This window comes from Musca autumnalis, unplaced genomic scaffold (assembly GCF_047663935.1).
Source record: "Musca autumnalis isolate F117 unplaced genomic scaffold, ASM4766393v1 scaffold_3, whole genome shotgun sequence".
Lineage (NCBI taxonomy): Eukaryota > Metazoa > Arthropoda > Insecta > Diptera > Muscidae > Musca > Musca autumnalis.
The window spans coordinates 70630752-70652313 of record NW_027411866.1 but is presented as its reverse complement, the minus strand read 5'-3'; the positions used below and the strand labels follow the sequence as shown (position 1 = coordinate 70652313).

Genomic DNA, 21562 nt, shown 5'->3' with positions numbered 1-21562 from the left:
GGATATATTTTGTTGCAATCAGCATCGAAAATACCTATAGGTCATGCTTTTTGTATAGTTCTAAACCTGTTCAGAGGTTGGTAAAAAATTATTTTATATATCCCCAAGAGCAAATTTGCTGAGGTGCACATACTGTTGGGCCCACTGTTCAAAAACGGTGAGGGATGCGTCCACGGAATAATTTTTTTTTTTGGAATCAGCATCGAAAATACCTATAGGCCATGCTCTTCGTATAGTTCTAAACCTGTTCAGAGGTTGGTAAAAAATTATTTTATATATCCCCAAGAGCAAATTTGCTGAAGTGCACATACTGTTGGGCCCACTGTTCAAAAACGGTGAGGGATGCGTCCATGGAATAATTTTTTTTTGGAATCAGCATCGAAAATACCTATAGGCCATGCTTTTCGTATAGTTCTAAACCTGTTCAGAGGTTGGTAAAAAATTATTTTATATATCCCCAAGGGCAAATTTGCTGAAGTTCATATACTGTTGGGCCCACTGTTCAAAAACGGTGAGGGATGCGTCCATTGAATCATTTTTTTTGGAATCAGCATCGAAAATACCTATAGGCCATGCTTTTCGGATAGTTCTAAAAAAAATTGGTAAAAAATTATTTTATACATATGTATATCCCCAAGAGCAAATTTGCTGAATTGTTGTCATTCAAAACTGCTATGTAGTGTGTACCCCACTTTAAAAGATAGTTTGTGTTACGATCTGTGATGTCTGTTTGCTGTTTGCTTTGAAGTGTTCAAAGCTACTTTTAGCTTTTGTGTTTTGATTATCTTCTCTCCTACTTTCGTTGAAATTCCAACCATGAAGCTTAAAAACACGCGAAAAAATGTACAGTGACACAGAAAAGTATACACAGGCGCACATAAACATACCCCCTAATATTTCCTGACGACAGATGGTCTGTCTAACGGGCACACAGGGCCACATCGTCTCGACAAGACATTCATTTTGATATATGTACTTCCGGTTGGTTTAGATAGATAGAAGGACGTACGCACATATCCACGACGGCTCGTCGCGACATTCAGTTTGGTATGTACAAAGGCTTCCCTTCTCTGGGTTCCACATCTAATCAAAAATTTGATCTTGGTTTACAGACGGACGGACCGGCGCATATCTCATCTAGACATTCATTTTGGTATACATACAGGCTTCTTCAATAGGCTTATTCCTCTCAGGGACCCACATTTCGATGTGCTACCAACATTTGCTCCAACCAACTAAAAAACATTTAAACTCGTAAAAAACTTTCAAAAATGCCCCTTTTTATACCCTATACCACAATGTGGAAAAGGGTATTATAAGTTTGTTTTGGTAAAAATTCATGTAACACCGCGAAATATTCGTCGGAGACCCCCGATGTGGTATACCAATCTTCATATCTCGACGAGATAAAGCGATTTTGAGATGTGTGTCCGTCCGTCCGCCCGTCTGTCCATTATAAATTGTAAACACGCTCCAGGCCGCAATTATGGACCGATCGTCACGAAATTTTGTATGGAGGTCGGGTTCAGATCAGAATAGATCCCTATCGCGAAATATTTAACGGGTGAAATGGACCAAAAACATAATATTTATCCAATTTTCTAGCGGCTCTGTAGGTCTCAATAATAGTCCGATCTACGCGTAATTTTAAATAAGGTAAGAGTATATCACAAAGGAGAAGCTTGCAATTTGAGATGGCGATCGGATAATATTTAGAGGGTTAAATGGACCAAAACTTTTGTGTGAAAATTGTGAAAATTTTTAATATACAGCTTATATCTTAATTCCTGGAAGTGACATTCCAGACAAGTGAGATATACTTGAAAGTGGAACACTTGACCTTTCAATTGATGCCAATTATGTTGGTGTGCATGATCAGATAACAGAGTTACAGCCTAATATATTCCGTTATTTGTTTGTATTGTAAGAGTATAGGTCGAAAAAGATGCCTACAATTTTGAATGATGATCTGATATTCTTTAGCGTGTGAAATGGACCATTACTTTTGTATGAAAAATATAAAATTTTATTTATGGTCGATATTTTAATTCCATGAGGACATATATATTTCGCAAAGTAGCCTACATATGGGAAAAAACTACTGACCTTTCCTCTGATGTAAATTGCAATAAAGTGTTTGCTAGATAACGGGCCTACTGCCTAATATATAATGGTTTCCGTGTAGAGAACCACATTTTTATCCCATGCTACATATTGTCTCTCCAAAAGTTTGTGTAACACCACGAAATATTTGTCCTAGACCTCTTATTTGGTATGCCAAAATTCATATCTCGACGAGATAAAGCGATTTAGCGATGTGTGTCCGTCCATTAAAAATTGTAAACAAGCTTAAGGCCGCAATTATGGACCGATTGTAACGAATTTTTTAAGGAGGTTGGGTTCGGGCAGAATAGAAATGATTAGTTTTGCTGATGATCGTGAAATGTTCAGGGAATGAAATGGACCAACAACAAAATTTTAACCAATTTTGTAGCGGCTATATAGGTCAAAATAATAACCCGCAAAATTTTAAACAAAGTTTTAGTTTTGTGATGAAGAAGAAGCGTACAAACCAACTTGAAGATCAGATATTACTTAGCGGGTTAAATGGACTGAAACTTTTTTGTGAAATTGGTAAAAACTTTAATAACGTAGCGGTTAAACAACGGAAGTAGTAGTACTACATAAGTGGGTTTCATTACATTTTAGTTTGTGTGAACTAATTTTTCCTTTCCTGCTACAAAAATGTCTTTGTCATGCTAGATAACTTTTTGGTTTTGGTCATAAGTATTATACAATTCATCTCTGATATTTGGTAATTATATTTTCACAATCATTGAAAAGAAGTTCCGTGGAGAGCGATTGTCCAGGGACAGTGGTATAGGGTATCCCATGGTCGGCTTCGCCCGACTATGGACTTTTCTTACTTGTTTTGTTTTGATGCGTTGTTTTGACAAAGAAATGGAAGGGAATGTAAAAACTGATTTTTTTATTACTTCTTCTCTTTTTCGTAATTTGTTCAATATGTGCGTACCATGGTACAAATACACAGGTAGCCGCATCGGCAATTGTTGGTAACATAAGATGTCAACATTTGACATCAATTCAATGCAATTGACACATTATGTTACCATCAGCTGGCTTGATAATTGTATTATTGTACCATGGTGCGTACGTACGTATTAATGCAGGTACATGCATTTCAGTCAATGTTACCAAAATACAATTTGCATATAAAATGTAATGTTAACATTATAAGCTTTATATTTTGAACGCAAATTATATTACTATCGGCCAATTTTATAAATGGTTGACTAGGCGCTAATTGACAACATTAATAAACGTATGCATAATGTTTTCAATGTGTTGTTTTTGAGTATGGTGAGCATTTCTGGCGCCAATAATTATTGTGATCCTAATTTGTGTGCAAATGTTTTGTAATAAAGTCCAAAATTTCATTGAAGTATTTCTGATGACTTTTTCAAATATGGATACCCTAAATCAACTGCACATATAACAATTTCCAAATGGGTGCATTCAACAATAGGCGACATTACTAACATGGTATAAGTAAAGAGGTAGATTTAAATGAAAAAAATCTATAGAACCCTTGTTTTTCTTGAATTCCTAAAACTTCAAAATAAAAGCAACAAGTGGGTTTGTTTACAATGCATTCTTTGAGCATTTTATAAAAAACACGAAAAATGAATGAAGAGTTAAGTTTTCTCCATATAATCGAGTTGTGAATATGATAAACTGATTGTTTCCATGCAACTCTCACCAATTTCTTCCATACAAATGGTCTAAAAACAATTCATTAAAATCATTTAATTCGATTGTTTTTAAAATTGTTTGGCATATTATTCAAACACCACACACACATACACAGTTTGTTTATATTGTTTTGAAGTTTTAGGCATACTCGAAAGAAAAAATTTAAATTGACATAAAGCTTTGGCTAACCTTTCGTATTAAACCATGATTACTAACACATCTATAATTTTTTTGGAAAGTGGGTTCTAGAAGCATTTTCGATGCCCTTTCCGACAATGCATAGCGCATCGACGCACGCGGCCCCATTGTTGAACAGTGGAACCAAAACCATCTGCACTTAGGCCAATTTCCAAATGGGTACATATAAACACCATAATATCGGACATACTAACATATCTAGAATATTTTGGAAAGTGGGGTCTAGAAGCATTTTCGATGCCCTTTCCGACAATGCATAGCGTATCGACGCACGCGGCCTCATTGTTGAACAGTGGAACCAAAACCAACAGCACATGTTTCAATTTATACAAATATTAATGTATAAATTAATTTGTTTTTGGTTATTTTGATAGTTTTGACCTTATATTAAAATTTGTTATCCAATTTTAATTTAGGATGTGCTCTCTGAATCGCCCTGTTAATGGAGTGCGTCTTTGCTAAAATTAAATTTTCTAATTTAACCCATGGTAGAACAAATACAAGGTAAAGTTAATACTACAACAAATACAACTCAACAACAACCACATTGAAATTTGTTTTTGTTTGTAAACCTTAGTGTCAACGTAAATGTAAACAAAGCAAGGAAATGTCTATAAATTATTGGTATTTAAAAACAAATAATTTTTCACATTTGATTGAATATTTTGGAAAACATGAATGAAAACTCGTTAGATTTTCAATTTGAATGTTTCCATATTATTCCACTAAATGCATAATTTCTCGCAGAAAGTAGAATACTTGCAAAAATGTTTCGGGTCGCTGGTAATTCAATGAAAAAAGAGAAGCTGCTTCAATCTTTTGCTTTTGAAAACAAAAAAGCACATGTTTATTAGGGCTTTATTCTTTTCAAGTTTAACAAAATACCACACATATTAACAAATATTGTACCGCCTCTATAAGCGGTGTTTTAGTGTGCGGCATGTCGTTCGGACCTGGAGCAGGTTACATGTCAATGATATGAAGCCGTCTTTATGGGAAATAGTTTTTTTTCTGGTGAATAAATTTGTTTTTCAAAAATATATATCCCTAATATACATCGAACATAGAAATAAATACATAAAATGTCGTATGGAATTTGACACTAACACTACAACCCAGTTCAGTCAGCTGGGTATTGCTGCTACCTTTTCTTGTTCTACCATGATTTTACCCCCTGTTTTTGTAAAAAAAATTTATTGTTCTCACACGAATTGTCAAATTTTGTAGATGGATTTACTCGCCTTAACGCAAATGTCGAGCGCTGATTTTTAAATGGGGTATTCTTTAATAAATATGGAACGCGTCTACGAAAAATTAGTTTTGTATGTCACCTGGGGAAGAGATATGGATGCTTAAATTATTACGAATATAGACGAACGAACAAAAAATAGTTACAAAAACTGGGGGTAAATTCTAATTTATTTTCACACACATTAAAAATTTGTGCCATCAAATTTCCTAATTTCGTCCATTAGAATTAATGTTCCTTTTAGATGTAGTAGATACTATCAAATTCTTTACACAGATTTTCACTGCACGAAATACTCAAAGGGCGAACCAATTAGTAAAATGTGTGCTGATTTCAATTCTTTATACAGTAATATAGATTTTGGCATGACTTTAGAAGTTATAAAAAATAACATAATTTTATTTTTAAATGAGAAGTATATGTATCCTTTAACGTTTAACAAACTGACTGATGAAGAAGATTCTGTAGCTGGTTATCGATTTCCTTTTCATATCCCATCACGATGCGGATCATGGTGTGTACGCGATCCCTACGAAAAGGGATCGGTCGGCAGGGGTGGAAAAGTGAGGCGTGGGAACGTTCGAAAAAAAAATAAAAAGAAAAGATTCCTTGTAAATAAATTTGTTACTGGCTGAAAATGATTGTAGCCGGTAGTTCCCAACTTTTATATCCCTCCATAGTACGGTCTATGGGGTGTACGCGAAAATTCATTTAATTTTAGAAGTGTTAGACTTATTGGTTTAAAAAGCGCAATATTCAGAATTAAATCCAATGCTGTTGGCAATCCAGGGGCTGGATTCCTGTTCCATGAAAAATTGTAATGAAAAATATTTCAGTTATAAAATTTTTCATTTGACATTTATTTCCTTTATAAACGTTTTCATTTCAAATTTTCATAGAACAAGAATTGAGCCCCCGATGACGAATAATTTCCCCTCGGACTGGAAAACAGCCAGGGGTATGCCACTTAAGAAAAAGCACACAACGGGGGAGAATTGTTTTGACTATCGGCCAATCTCAATTCGGCAGCATTGTCAAAGGCATTCGAGTACTTGATTAAGGATCAGCTTGATGATTGTTTGGAATTCTATTCTCTTCTTAGTCCATTTCAGTCTGGCTTTCGAATGAATCACAGTACTACCTCTCTGATGGTAAAGATAACAGATGATATTAGGCGTGCAGTAGATAGGAGAAACCCGTGCATTCTGGCTACACTAGATCTAAGTAAAGCTTTTGATTCGGTTAATCACAATATGCTATGCCATAAACTTGTCCATCAATTCAACTTTTCTAATCTTTCATGTAGACTCATTTAATCAGTTCTCTCAAATCTTTCACAATTTGTTCTTTGTCGTGGGCTTAGCTCGAATATAACTAGTATATACTCCGGTGTTCCACAATGTTCTATACTCGGGCCAGTTTTATTTATGCTCTATGTGAATGACGCCCAGCATTGTGTTCAGCACTCTGATTTGGCAATATATGCGGATGATTTCCATGTTTTTTCTTCTGTACCAGAAGACGTACAATAAGTGATTGTATTGTGAATCTAGATGCTGATATTGGACATATATGCGAATGTGCTCGTCGAAACGATTTGAAAATAAATATAGAGAAAACCAAATGAGTTGTTTTTAATAATAGTCTCAATGATTAGGAATATCATCTAAATGTTCAAAACACCTCTCTATTGTCGTCCAAATCACTATGTTCGCTAGGATTTGACATTGATAACAATCTTCAATTTTCACGCACATAGCTCACAGCTGTTCTAAACTCAATCAAATTTTGGAGTAGGAACTCTTCTTATGAATATTGTAAAACTAATTGGCCTTCAGGCTTACTTTACAAAATGTTTCAATAAATAAAAAAAAAAAAAAAATTATATAGCCTGAATGTTATATTGCCTACTCAAATCAAATATTCGGTTGCGCATTCTCTACTAATGCCTCATATACTGTATGGTGTGGAAGTTTATGCAGGTAAAAATAGAAGAAACCTACAAAAACTAACTTCAAGTTTTCGCGCAATTCTCAGATATGTGTATGGTCGTCGCTGTAGGCGCAATTATCAACACTTTGGTGTGAAGTTGCTTGGCTATTCCTTTGAACATTTTATTGATTCGAGGCAAGTTTGTTTTTATTCAATATTATACAAGCTGGAGAACCATCTTATCTTGTAATTTTTTTAAATTTTTAAATTCGTCAAAAAATACACAAATTATGAGGGTTGGCGTTTTTTGTTTGGGATGACGACTTCTATTGGCGATGTTTACCAAGGGGTAAGGCAGGGAATACAATAGTTTCAGATCACGCCACAGATCTTCATCAGTTCCCTTGTTTCTTGTTTTTCAACAAGAAACTTTTTATACCCAAGTGTCAATTGCTAGCTCAAATAGATACGTGCGCAAAGAAACACTCTGATCGAGAATTTCTTTGGCACTACCTAAACTCTAGCAACTTCACTTGCAAACAAAACCAAATTTTTCCCACTGCTATGCGTTCGTCGATTCTCGACGAAAAAACACATAACTAATTTGTTGGTATTGCATACTACAGCAACAAACAACATTTTGACGGTGCCCGGTCTCACAATTAGGAGGGTTGGCGTTTTTTGTTTGGGATGACGACTTCTATTTTGTTTTTCAAAATAGTCAGGCTTAATCCCATAGTCGTTGTTTTAATATTTTATTAAAACAACTTTAATTTATTAGTGGAAAAAAATTGGCGATGTTTACCAAGGGGTAAGGCAGGGAATACAATAGTTTCAGATTACGCCACAGATCTTCATCAGTTCCCTTGTTTCTTGTTTTTCAACAAGAAACTTTTTATACCCAAGTGTCAATTGCTAGCTCAAATAGATACGTGCGCAAAGAAACTTATGAGCAGTCTTTCCCTACATTTACTTTTTAAAAATTTGCGTTAGTAAGGTTTTAAATTCTAAATTCACGATTTTATATATTTTTGAATTACAGCAATATTGCAATTTAAGTTAGAAAATTGTTATATTTTATTGCTCAAAACAAGTTTCTCAATTCATTCTCTTTTACTGAACATTTGTGTAAAAAGCAACATTCAAAATTATTCTGTAACAAATATTTACCAGTAGAAACCAAATTACTTTTATATAAAGTTAGTATTCGGCCAATACTTCTCTATGCATTTCCAATATGGTTCACTATATCGCCTACAGTTATGAGGGAGATTGAAGTTTTTGAAAGAAACATAATTCGGAAATGCATAGGGAAGAACTACAAATCAGAAAATAAAAGATTTTCGAATGAATATTTATATGAATCCTCCTCAATCACCAAAATGTCGGATTACGCTCTTGATCTTTTATCCAGGTTTGTTCAAAGACTTAACAATTTTGAAGGTAACGTGATGCAAGACATATTGATTTCTGAAGAGAACTTTAGTTGGAGCAATACAAATTATTTGTCGCCTATTGGCATTCTGAGTGAACAAATTGGTAACAATAGTGCTTTGCTTTATCCTACTCCCGGTATACATAGGGGGGGTTAGGTTCTTTTTATATACCCTGTAGGAAGTGTGGGGTCATGTGTTGACATGTCGCCACTTTGTCTACTAATAATTGTCAACTATTGATACCTTTACCTTAATAAGAAGAAGCACTGTGTATATTGACAGATGATAGCCCAACGAAGCATCCTTTTTTTAATTTTCTTAATTGTTTGGCGTAAAATAATTTTTGTGGTTGGTGAAAAAAGTGTTTTTGTAAAAATCAATAAAATATCGTGAAAACTTAAAGCATATAATTTCAATAACAAGTATGAGCAAAAGAAAATATAAAAGACATGTGAAAAATAAACAATTCTATAGCAAAGTACGAATTCTAAGGCGACTACCAACATTTGTGGTGAAATTTCGACAATTAGACATTATGTGGAACCTTTAGAGAAGATTGTGGAGCGTGATGTATATATTGCCCGGCCCGCTGGAAATGCTGAATGCAACTAAACATAATAGTGAATTACAATGTTGGATAATTATTTGGCAAAAATCGATTGTGAGATTTTTCCAATGTTATACAGCTGTAATAGGCAAGCAAATTTAAGGACATATTTTTTTATTTTTGTTTATTTATACATGTTTATTCTTTTCAATTCCTAGGTGTTATATCAACATCCAGCGAATCGCCTGATAAAACGTTAAGTGCAACAGAAGAAGAACTATTTTAAGCAGACAAGTCATTGGTGCGACTTGGCCAAGAAAATAAAACGAAAACGTTTTTTATTATTTATATGTTAAAATGTTTAAGCAGCCTGAAAACATTGTCTTTAGTTACTAATTTTTACTTATGTGGAATCTTTGGCTTAGCCATTTTAAAAAATAAAAATACTGCAATACGCAATTTGTACATTTTTACCATTTTCAATATTATTTGTTTTATTCTTTAATGAAATATAGTATTTAAACAAATGTGTAGCTTCATCTTCTTATTACTGTTTTATCTATGAAAAGTTCCAAATAAGCTAAAAAATTTTGTATTGAAAATCTGGTACTATTGACGCACTACCTCCAATGTCTATACTGACTCACTACCTCCATTGTCTATACTGACTCACTACCTCCAATGTCTATACTGACTTACTACCTCCAATGTCTATACTGACTTACTACCTCCAATGTCTATACTGACTCACTACCTCCAATGTCAACACATGGTTCCTCAGGAACTACTGACTTACTATTGACATACTAGTTCCATTGTCAGTACTGACTTTCGAATGACACGTTCATACAAAATGTCTATAGGAAATTACATTAGTTGTCTACAGTTTGTCAGTAGTACTGTTGACAATGTCAGAAGTAAGTCAGTATAGATTCACTATTGACATTTCCTACAGGGTAATTTGTTCGTAAGTTAGTTTTAAGATATATCGTCACCATAAATGCCGGAAGACGTAACCGACATGAAAATCGGAATTCGTTTTTTGGTGGAATCTGATACATTAAGCTAAAATACATGCTCTGGTAAAATTTTAAAATTCTACGTTTAAAAATAGCGATCCTGTTCAAGAACTGCCAAAAGACGTAACAGCATGCTGTAATTTTCATAAAATACAAAAGGCGTAACCCACATTATTTGAAAATTAAACAGCGGTACAAACAATTTAGTCTTTGATTTTTGCAGCAATTATAATGCCAGAGGGGGTATATTGAGCTGATTACGGAAATGTATAATTTCCTTTGGGGCGGATCCGGTTATTTGACCCGAAAGTCCAGATTCAAAAACCGGGTAAGACCCGGTTCTACTGAACCTATTACTATAAAGTGGGTGTCGTTTGGAAGCTTATAGAAATACCTATCACATGGCGTGATTATTTTAACCGGTTCGCCTTATATGCGGCTTATTTCTCCATATGTTTAATTTGACTCTCAGGTGACGGTATCTCATGAATGGTGATTCCGTTTAAAAAATTGTACAGACCATTCCTGTTGCTAATTTTTAAATCTACAATTCTCGTCGGTCTAACACAAAGATGTTTTTTAAGACAACTACGATTATAGTGTAAATGGCTTGAGATTGGATAAATTCAACTGATTTTAATGATATTGAAATAGGTCCAGAGAAAAACGCAACTTTTCTGTGCTGTCTACTTATGCAAATAGACAGGAGATTCAATAAACTGCAAACATTGGCGTTTGATCTTAGCGGTATAATCTATTTTAAAACTGGTATAAAAGATATCTACCAGACTCTACCAGACACAATTTCCGGAGATTTTGGAGCAGTAGATGTATGCACAGAGGCTAAAAGTTTTAAAAAAGAAATTTCAGCACCTACCAGACTTAAAACACTTAATTCCACGTGATTGTCATTACGTTTATGGCAACATTCCTTATGAGAATTAAAAGTTACATTTTAATTGTTTCACATCGCTTAATTTATATTAACTATATTTTGTCGATAAATTGACTTAAATCTATATATATAAAAATGGTGTAAAAAATGTATAGTAATTCATAAAATGAGAACGGCTAGGCCGATTTCTGTAAAATTTGTTGTCAGTTATTCGCATTTTCGAGGATAAGGTCTTTGCAGAAGAAAATTTTGGAAAATCCCTCTGGAAAAGACGGAAAATTGGAAAAATCGAAAATTGAGTTTTTGTATGAAATTTTATTCCTTAATAGCGAGACGAAGTGCGCCGGGTCCGCTAGTATCATAATAAATATAATATTCTGGATCTTCTGTGGTCAAACAACGAAGATATCACAATAGCCAAAATCCCATCTTTACAATGATGCAAAGTAGGTTTGCGTAGGTGGCCAAATAACAGAGATTTCGCAATAGTCGGTAATGCATCCCTTTTTAATTTTTTTTTTTTTGCAATCGCACTTGCAATCAAACACAGGTCGCAATTTTAATCGGATCCTCACGAAATTTTGGCGGTTGATGGGGGTCTAACACAGAAAGAAGCCTTTTGATGGTTGGCATACATCCCACTTTTCCATTTTTTATTTGGGTTGTACCGTCGATGCACTTAAATGCGTTTCAAAAAATTGACCTGTGTTAATGAAGACATTCAGAGCAAAGGCGCTAAGCTATCCCAATTTTAATATTTTGAATTTTATTAGTCAAAAGGTTATGAACAGGTGTAGACTATAGACTTTTCTCACTTGTTTTCCATTTATACTAGTTTCTTTACATGTATACTCAATAAATTGTAGGTTACGTCTTTTGGCATTTCAGAAAAATACAATGCCAAAAGACGTAACCCACACAGCTTCTAAAAATTTATTTTTCTTTCCACAAATATATTTCTTCTCTGTCTTAAAACACGATACTAAAAATTTTCGATATTTTATAACACCGTTTTCATTTTATAACGTTTTTTGCTTCTCCTGTAGTTTTATTTTTGTGGGTTACGTCTTCCGGCATTTATGGTGACGATATGTATTTTTTATTATTATTATTATTATTATTATTATTGTTATTATTATTATTATTGTTATTATTATTATTATTATTATTATTATTATTATTATTATTATTATTATTATTATTTATTTATTTATTTATTTATTATTATTATAAACTTATAGTAAATATAAGAGTATTATATACAGTAAAAAGCATTAGCTACTATGGCCATCAGCTATATACATATATACAATATAAATTCGAAAGAGTTGAACAATTTTTTTAAATAGTTATGTTATTCTGCTTTATGTACTGAAATATATTATCAATATTTAGGTTGTTTATGTTTTGAAGCATATTGAATCCTTGGTTTTGTAAGAGGCGTCGTTGTTGTTGAGATAATAATCTGCATGTTTGGAGTATATGTTTAACGGTAACCACATCACCGCACTTCGGACATTTGTTATCTGCGTTTTTGTTGATTAGATATTGATGGGTTGTAACAGTGTGCCCCATCCGTAAACGAGAAAAAATTCTAATTTTCTTTTTATCAATATTTGTGGGGTAAATTGCAACTTGATTATGTGGGTTGACATCTGTGTAGTGATAATGTTGGAACTGAGCCATATTGACTATGTGTAGCTTAAATAAGTTTGCTGATATGTGTGCTTTTAGATCGAGTCTTTCAATGATAATATCCTCGATAAGTGGTGCGATGCAGGCATTCTTTGCAGCATTGTCAGCGAAAACATTACCTGGTATTCCGACGTGACCAGGAATCCAAGCTAGCTTTATCTTACCCATATTAGATATGAGTAGGTCCCTTATTTTATTAATACCCGACCATTTAGTGTTGGATATATTAGTAATGCTCCTTATTGCCGATAGACTATCAGATAAAATCAGTGTTTTCTTTTTGGTTTCCAAAGCAATATTGATGGCTTCTAAGATACATGCAACTTCACCAGTGAAGATTGAACTAAATTTTGATAAAACTTTAGATGCTAATAGCTTTCCATCGCAATCAACTACAGCATATGCTGTAGCGGAATTATTTTTAGAAGCATCTGTGAAAAGTTGATACCAATCACCATGTTGCGACATAAGCTCATTGAAATGTGTTAAATAGATTTCATTAGGTGTATTATCCTTTTTGTGCAGGGATAGTGACATATTGCAAGAATTCTCCGATAACATCCATACAGGGTACCTTGTAATATAATTTGTTATTCTGCCCTTAAAATTCACAATATTATTGTTTATACATTCATAAAATACAGATGGCACCTTGGGCTTCCTCTTTGAGGATAAAATTTTTTTAACATCTTCATCTATAATCGATGAATTTATGGAAAGAATTTTAGGTAATAGTCGATTCAGGATCTCAATATACCTTTCCTCCAAAGGCGGCAGTCCAGATTCTATAAAAAGAATTTTAATCGGCGTTGTCCGATAAGCAAATAGACTAGATCTTATGCATCCATGGTAAATTGATTTTATATATTTCAATGTGGAATTTGGACTGTTTCCAAATATGTAGAAACCATAATCGATTTTGCTTAAAATAAGCGTTTTTACCAGGTAGGTGAGTGTATTGATATGGGTATAACATTTGCTGGATAAATATTTGATTATGTTAGCTCTAGGAATAAGATCTTTTTTTAGTTTTAAGATATGTTTTTTCCAGCGATAATTTTTTTCAAATGTTAATCCAAGAATTTTTAGTTCATTTGCGTATGGAAAAGTTATATTGTTGACTGTAAAGTTTTGGGGATGGCAATTATGTTTTCTGCAGATGTGTAGAATAGATGATTTTGAAGATGATATTTTTGCTCCAGAAAATTTACACCAATTCATTATTTCAGCGATTATTTTTGAAAAGGTATCATTTGTACTATTGTTGTCTCTTTCTTGGCTTAATATGTACACATCATCCGCGTAAAGACAATGGTAAATTTTATTGTATTTGTTAATTATGAGGCTTATTTGATTAAAAGCTATTTGAAAAAGGATTACTGAAAGAGGTGATCCTTGTGGTATTCCATTTTTTAAGGTGAATCTCTGCGAGAGATAATTATTTATTTTAACTCTAAATGTTCGACCTGTTAAAAATGATTTAATAAAGTTTAACATCTTAGATCCACAGCCCCATGATGTCAATGTATCAAGAATAACATGAATGCCCACACGATCGAAAGCCTTTTCAAAATCTATTGCTAGTATAGATGTATGGTTTTTGGTTGATAGAGCTTTTGTTGCAAAGAAATCAATATGGAGTAAAGCGTCATCACATCCTTGTTTTGCCTTAAAAGCCACTTGGTTTACTGTTATGAGTTTCCTGGTTTTTAAGAACCATGCCAGGCGATTTGAAATTACGCGTTCGAGTAGTTTTGAAATACATGGCAACAATGATATTGGCCTATAGCTGGAAAAGAGGTTTTTGTTTTTGTTGGGTTTTGGGATCGCGACAACTATTGCTGATTTCCATGAAAAAGGTATAACTCCTGTGTTAAACACGAGATTGTACAACGAAAGAAGTTTTTCCTTACTGTAACTGGAAAAATTTTGTAGCATAGAATATGTTATCCGATCATGCCCGGGTGTATTTCCTTTAGCTTTATTTAAAGCTATGGCTAACTCAGAGCTGGTTATGGAGTTCTCTATAATCAGTGCTTGTCTGTTCCTTGCATTATTAGAGAAATGGTTAGGAATATCATTTTTTGACAGCCGGAAATCCGTACAGAAATTAGAATCAGCAGATTCGTTAGACCATTGTTCACCAAATAAATTGGCGATGTCAATGGGGTCGTTTAGAATGCCATTATTGGTTTCCATTGCTGTAAAGGTCTGTGATGTGTTTCGGTTGGATATTCTGTTTACTTTGTTCCATATGTTAGATAGAGGGGAATCTCTGCTGATGGTGCTGGTAAAGCGCATAAAACAGATAGCCTTCGCTTTCTTGGATTCGTATCTAAACTTTGCTTTAGATTTCTTATAGAGAATTAAATTGTCGCGTGTTGGACTTTTCCGGAATATACGAAATTTTCTGACCTTGTCTTGACGGTAAGTATGTAGGTTTAGGTTCCACCAAGGGACATAGTGTTTGTTGTTGGTTTTTTTCATTGGTATGTTTAATGCTGCTGCTTTTCTTATAGCCTTGGTTATTGTGCCATTGATTTTATTTGGGTTTTTCTTAAAACATTTGTTTTCCAATTCATTGTCGACAGTAGTTGAATATGTCCGCCAATTTGCCCTTTTAAAGTTATATTTTGGGGTAAGTTTTACAGACGACCAATTGGAGTTTGTTAGGACAGTGGTCACTATAGGAAAGTGATCACTGCTATACAGATTATCAATTGTTTCACTGGATGCAATGGGTAGAAGATTTGCAGAACAGCATGTTATGTCTATATTTGTGAAAGAATTAAAGGTAGATAAATGTGTAGGATTGCCATCGTTTAATATATATATATATTATTATTATTATTATTATTATTACTCACTGGCAGACAAAGCTCTGCAAGATATTGGATGTGCCGGGAGCAAGCACTTTTACTTAATCACAATTTGTCTTCTTCTCACACTGACATTTTTGCAATTTGTTAACATACGCACATTATGGAAATTAAAATAAGTTTCTTTATTCATGTATTTCTTTCTCAATACACTTGTTCTTGTTTTTGTATGAGTCTCAATAAACTTAAACTTGTAATAATTATTACAAATTATCGAGTACGCAGACACACTTATTTTCTATCATGTTATAGCCCGTGTGATGGCTTTTTTGATTAAAAGAATGAATGAATAAATAAATAAAAATGAAAATATACATTTGTATGTAATAGAATGGATATGCTAGTTATTTTTACCACGATAAACTGCTCTATCTCGATTTTTTACTTAGAATGTATGAAAACAACTACATATCTTTTAAATAAATCAATGTAGAAACATTATCCTGGGAATAAAGTCGTGAATAAAAGTACTCTAATGCAAAATATTTTATAGTAAGTTCTGCTTTGATTTTTAGAGAATCACATCAGGTTTTTGTTAAAAATATATGAAAATAAATAGACATACTAGTTCACTTACCAAGAAGCTGCCGCCATCCCAAAATAATACCTTAGAAGAAATGTAGCAGCACAAGGTCCATTAGATAATCCATCGACCAGCAATAGGGATACATTTGGCAATTGTGGATCGTACCCACAAGATGTTGCATTACGGCCCGCAACGAATCGAACAGTCCATCCTATGACAACCATAATTTGGCACCACATCAATGGCGACAACACTCTTGTGTTTTTCGCCTCATTTGTTTTTGTTGTCTCTGAATCAGAAACTAGGACACATAATACGGTTATAAGTCCTAGACCCAGTGCTACGTACGTCCAGGTACTGGCCCAAATTTCAGCAACGTGTTTATCGTTAGCACTAAATAGAATACTTGCTTCACACAAAGGCGCACAGCGCCACGATCGTGGTAATTTCACATAAAGTTTTGAATGTCCCGGACATTCTAACGTAGGAATTGCAGTTACCATTGTTTGGAGAGGTGGTGTTTTTACAGGAGTGAGGGAATCTCCAATATGCAACGTTTCTGATGACTCCCCGGGACCCTCCATACACATAGTTTCCTGATTATTTTGTTTAGGAAACCTATTACAATCCAATGCAGGGGGCCAAAGATATCCAAATCCTTGAAGTACGGGATCACAACGAGACCGCACACTCTCACATAGACTTCGGCATGGTCCAATAGGAACTGGCGTTTGGAGTGTGCACATTGGAACATATGTAGCACAAAGAAATAACTTCAGTTGTGTACTGCACACATATTCAATTAAAGGAGAAAATGATTGCAATGTATACTCAGCGTCGCTTTGGACTTCATTGCCAGCTAAATTGGGCATTGATGTTTCATTGTATCCAATGTTTTTACATAGATCTATTCGTATTGGTTCACATTGGCGTGTACCAAATTCGTTTACTGCCTTCACAAACCCTACAATCCAAAACAACATTACACAGAAGGAATATGCGGTATATGTCATTTTTATATTTGCTGTTCTAATCATATTTTCGCTGTAATATTTAATCCGAATTTCCTTGGCGGTCTTCATGCAGAAATCATCGCAACTACTTTAACTTTTTGCTTTCGTCTGAAACTATTGTATTACATTCAACATGTTGCATGAACTGAACAAAACAAGTTTCAAGAGCCACAGCAATCCTTTTCGTATACAGCGCTATGCTTCTTAACTGGTTTAACTAATGATGTTCTTATTGCTTTTGAATACACACCGAACTGATTACTTTTGTCTTGTTACCTCGTAAGCAGTCGTTCCACTTTCATGTGCGCTTAGGTTCAATATCTTTTTTAACGCAAACACGTAGCACGCTGAAGTAAGTGAATCCAACTCCTCGCCAAGGTGTCACGATTAGCAAAAGTGAATTGAATTACAGTAAATATTATTCCCAGTTACTTTATCACGCATTTGTATTATTTCAGAATTACATTTCCACACATTTCCTCGACTTTTCGTAATGTTTACGTTGAGGAATTTGTTTATGTTAGCGTGAACGTAAATCTAGTAATCTTGTTTGCAACCAGAGGAGGAAGCCAGTCGGCTGAAAATCGGCGGCGCGGCGCCGCCTCTCCTTTCTTACGAGTCGAGCCGCCGACGATTTTGTCGGCCGTTGCCGTTAAATCGTGAAAAAAGGGCTCGCGCCGATCTTTTTCAGCGAAAATCCAAAAATTCATAAAATTTCGTGACACATAAGAAATTGGATATACAGTTTGCCAAGGAAACGAACACTTTCCATGCATTAATTAGTAAAAAATGACAAATAGTTGTGATGTTTAAAGGCTTTACCTAATTAATTGCATGTTGCGTGTGCGTTCGAAAAAACAAAAACAAAATACATGTATTTCAAATTGAAAACAAAAACAAATACATGTATTTTTTTAAAGGCTTTACCTAATTAATTGCGTGTGCGTTCGAAAAAACAAAATACATGTATTTCAAATTGACAACAAAAACAAATACATGTATTTTGTTTTTTTGAACGCACACGCAACACGCAGTTAATTAGGTAAAGCCATAACGGACACCATTGTACAATTACAAAGGCAGATGCACCGGAGAAAAAGCTCGAAAAGCTTTTCTTTACTTCAGACACAATACAATTCATATGGGAGCAGTTTACAACTTTTGCCGGTTTTACCATTTTCAGAAGTAAAGGAACAGACCAAATGTGTCAATTGCATTGAATTTATGCCAAATTTTGACATCTTATGTAACCAAAAACGGCAGTTGCTGCTACCTTCTTATTGTATCATGTGTGTACTTCAGGCCCATACCTATATACGGAAGTATACCCAGGGCATGTGTGGTGAAAAAAATTGAACACATGTATTCTTATGAGAACTACCGAAATACGTCGAGCGTATACTTTTTGTAAGTTGAAAAAGATTAACTTTGACAGAACGTTATTGTTTGTATGTGTGTGTGTTTTGTATTTTAAAAACAAAAGCCCAACCAAACATGAAATACAATTCATTGCAAAGGAAAATTATTTGTTTTACGAATGAAAACATTTAAGTAAGTTTCGGTCGCGGATTTTGTGTTTTAAATGTGATTTGGGCCTCAACGTATTTGGATAATACGGACGCTCAGAGAGCTTTGTTTTGGTAGGTTGGTGAAATATTTGTGTACGTCCCGTCGTTATTTAGGTTTAGCAGTTATGTCATGTTCACACGAGCGTTTCAATTACGTTGTTCGCCTGTAGAACGACGTACATGAATTAACCCGTTTCCACGACACCATTCGTAATTAACAGAAAAATAAGAACGTTTTCACACGATAAGGTTTGCCTGCTCAAAAATGCGTTGTCCGTTTTGGTTCTCATTCGTAAATTGTGTCAGTGTTGAAACAAAATGTGGAAGTAAGTGAACGAAAACGTACATAAAGTACCATACATACAACACTAGCATGTAAGATATTATCTACCTGTTTCATCATATTTTTTACAAATAAAGGTGTTTTTCAAAATTTCTTGAAAAATTTACGCTGGTAACGCAGGTATCATCTTACCTTCAGGTGGTAAGAATTATTACATTATTTTTTACATGGCATGCGCGCATGAGGCAACAATTTTAACAACGCATACATACAAATACAGATTTATACAATGCATTATTAAATGCAAGATAGAAGGACAACGACCAAGAGGCAGAAGAGAGATATACTGGCTAAGTAACATCAAAGAGTGGACAGGATACAGAGATGAAACAAATCTGCTACATGCTGCTAAAAATCGAGAGCTGTTTATAATTTCATAAAATAACATAACATGTACATATGATATATATAAATGTAATGTATACTATTGTATGATCGCTTTATATCCGAATAACGGATCCGCAAATAAAGAAGATACATTTTACCCAATTTTATGGGATTCACAAGAATTACTTTTTTAATTTTCAAATACAATACACACATAAACCTTTTTGGTACATTTATGTAAAACCGTACTTCTTTTTGTTCAAAAAGTACGCTTGTATAAAATGACTTCAAAAACGCAACACTAGATGTGAAAATTACGAATGAGAGTCAAAACGGAAACCACGTTTTTGAGCAGTCAAACCTTATCGTCTGAAAACGTTCTAAACAAAATTTATTTCATTTTTGTTTCCTTGTTTTCACGAAAATTTAAATCAAAACACATAAAATATACATTAAATGAATAGGAAAGCAATAGACTTTCCTTCAAATATATCTTCTATATTTAACTGCACACATTTCATTCATATTTTCCGTAAATTCTGAATAATTTTGTATTTTCAATATATTTTTATATGTTTCTATTTTCAAAATTAAAGAGAGGGAGACATGTCAAAACGATATTTGTGTATACAGACTTTCAGTTATTTGTTTCCTTTTTGTTTCTGATTTTTTACGCGATTTTGAACTAATGGACAAGAAATGTGTGTGGAATTAAGAAGGAAACACAACCATCTTCCTTCTGCATCTATATAATATGTTTAGTTCATTAATTTTCATTCATCTTTTTCTTTTTTTCTAAAAATTTTTGTGTTTTCAACAAATTTTTCAATTTTCAATTTAAACATGTCATAATTAATTTTTTCGATAAATTCTCTCATTTGTTAGGGATGGGACATACTTATTCGTCGTTCAGAGAGTATTTCTAATCGAACAACGTAGAAAAATCGTCGTTCGTTCATAGAATTTTGTGTGGGGAAATAAGTAATTTATTCGTAGTTATGGGTCGAACAACGAATAGAGAACGAACGACGTACCGTGGAAACGGGCTATTAGCCGTAAAATTCATGGTTTGTAAATTAGAGTTGTACAATATAGTTCATTTGAAAGATCTAGTTCAATAGTTCAGCTATTTTAACTGAACTAGTTCAGTAATCTAGTTCATAGTTCACTATCCAGTTCAATCATTCGGATCATAATCGTTCAATCAAACGCATACATACACCAAATAGAAACAAACAATAGCAAAAATGTGTAGAAGAAAGAAGAAAATGTGTGTGTAGAAACTGTCAACGCGAAAAAGCTTTGTGCGTGTGTGTTTATTTTTTTCTATCCAGAACAAGGTACATTCAACATGGGAATATGTGGAATTTGTTGAGCTTTTGAAGAAATCTTCACTTTCGAACAGCTATTCATTGTACCTTGATCCAAAACATAAACAAACTTATCACATTACGAAGGCATCACTTAACACTGACGACGGCGTAACTTTATGCATATGTGAACGACGTGTTGAACTAGATTGTGAATCGTTCGTTCGTTGGTACGGTCTCCGACTGATTATAGTTCAGTGAACTATTGAACTACAATGAACTATATCGACTAATCTTGTTCACACGCTCTATTCAATGAATCGTTCAATTGAACTAGTTCGTTCATGAACTATACAACTCTATTGTAAATCTTAGCTGTGTTCCAGAACTAAAAAGTTTTTACAATTTTTACGACTTTTACACATTTTACTCGAAAAAGCGTTCCCGTACACAAAAAAGTTGTAAAATGTTCACTTCTCTTTAAACAAAAATGGCGCTGAATGACGCTCTCTTTAAAAACTTTTTACACGACAAATATGGTCGAGTAAAAAAATAGTAACATGGTTGCCGGCGTCTGATTGGCTGATACGCCGACTTTGACATTTCTTCCAGTTTTTTTTTGACGTATTTTCCATTTTTCCGTTCCCGAACTATTTCAAAAAACTTGTGTGTGATAACAAATTTTTTGCAGTTCTCTCTTTTACGAGTTTTACCATTAAAAAGTACGGGAACGAAGCTCTTGTTTGCAACCAGAGGAGGAAGCCAGTCGGCTGAAAAACGGCGGCGCGTCGCCGCCTCTCCTTTTTTACGAGTCGAGCCGCCGACGATTTTGTCGGCCGCCGCCGTCAAAT

The 21562-nt window shown here is 34.0% G+C and overlaps 1 protein-coding gene across 2 annotated transcripts in view; it reads right to left on the bottom strand.

Annotated features, from left to right (window-relative positions):
* fz4 (frizzled 4) overlaps positions 1 to 21151 on the bottom strand; it is a 51817-nt gene extending 30666 nt beyond the window's left edge. Inside the window, exons 1-2 of one of the 2 annotated variants that reach the window (XM_073979542.1) lie at positions 21133 to 21151; positions 16202 to 17114 (exon numbers count right to left, since the gene is read on the bottom strand). In XM_073979542.1, the coding sequence (XP_073835643.1) occupies positions 16202 to 17114; positions 21133 to 21136 (917 nt within the window). In that variant the 5' untranslated portion in view covers positions 21137 to 21151. Of the gene's footprint in view, positions 1 to 16201; positions 17931 to 21132 lie in introns of those variants that run through there. The other variant, XM_073979543.1, reaches the window with a different exon arrangement.
* Positions 21152 to 21562: the final 411 nt, after the last annotated feature.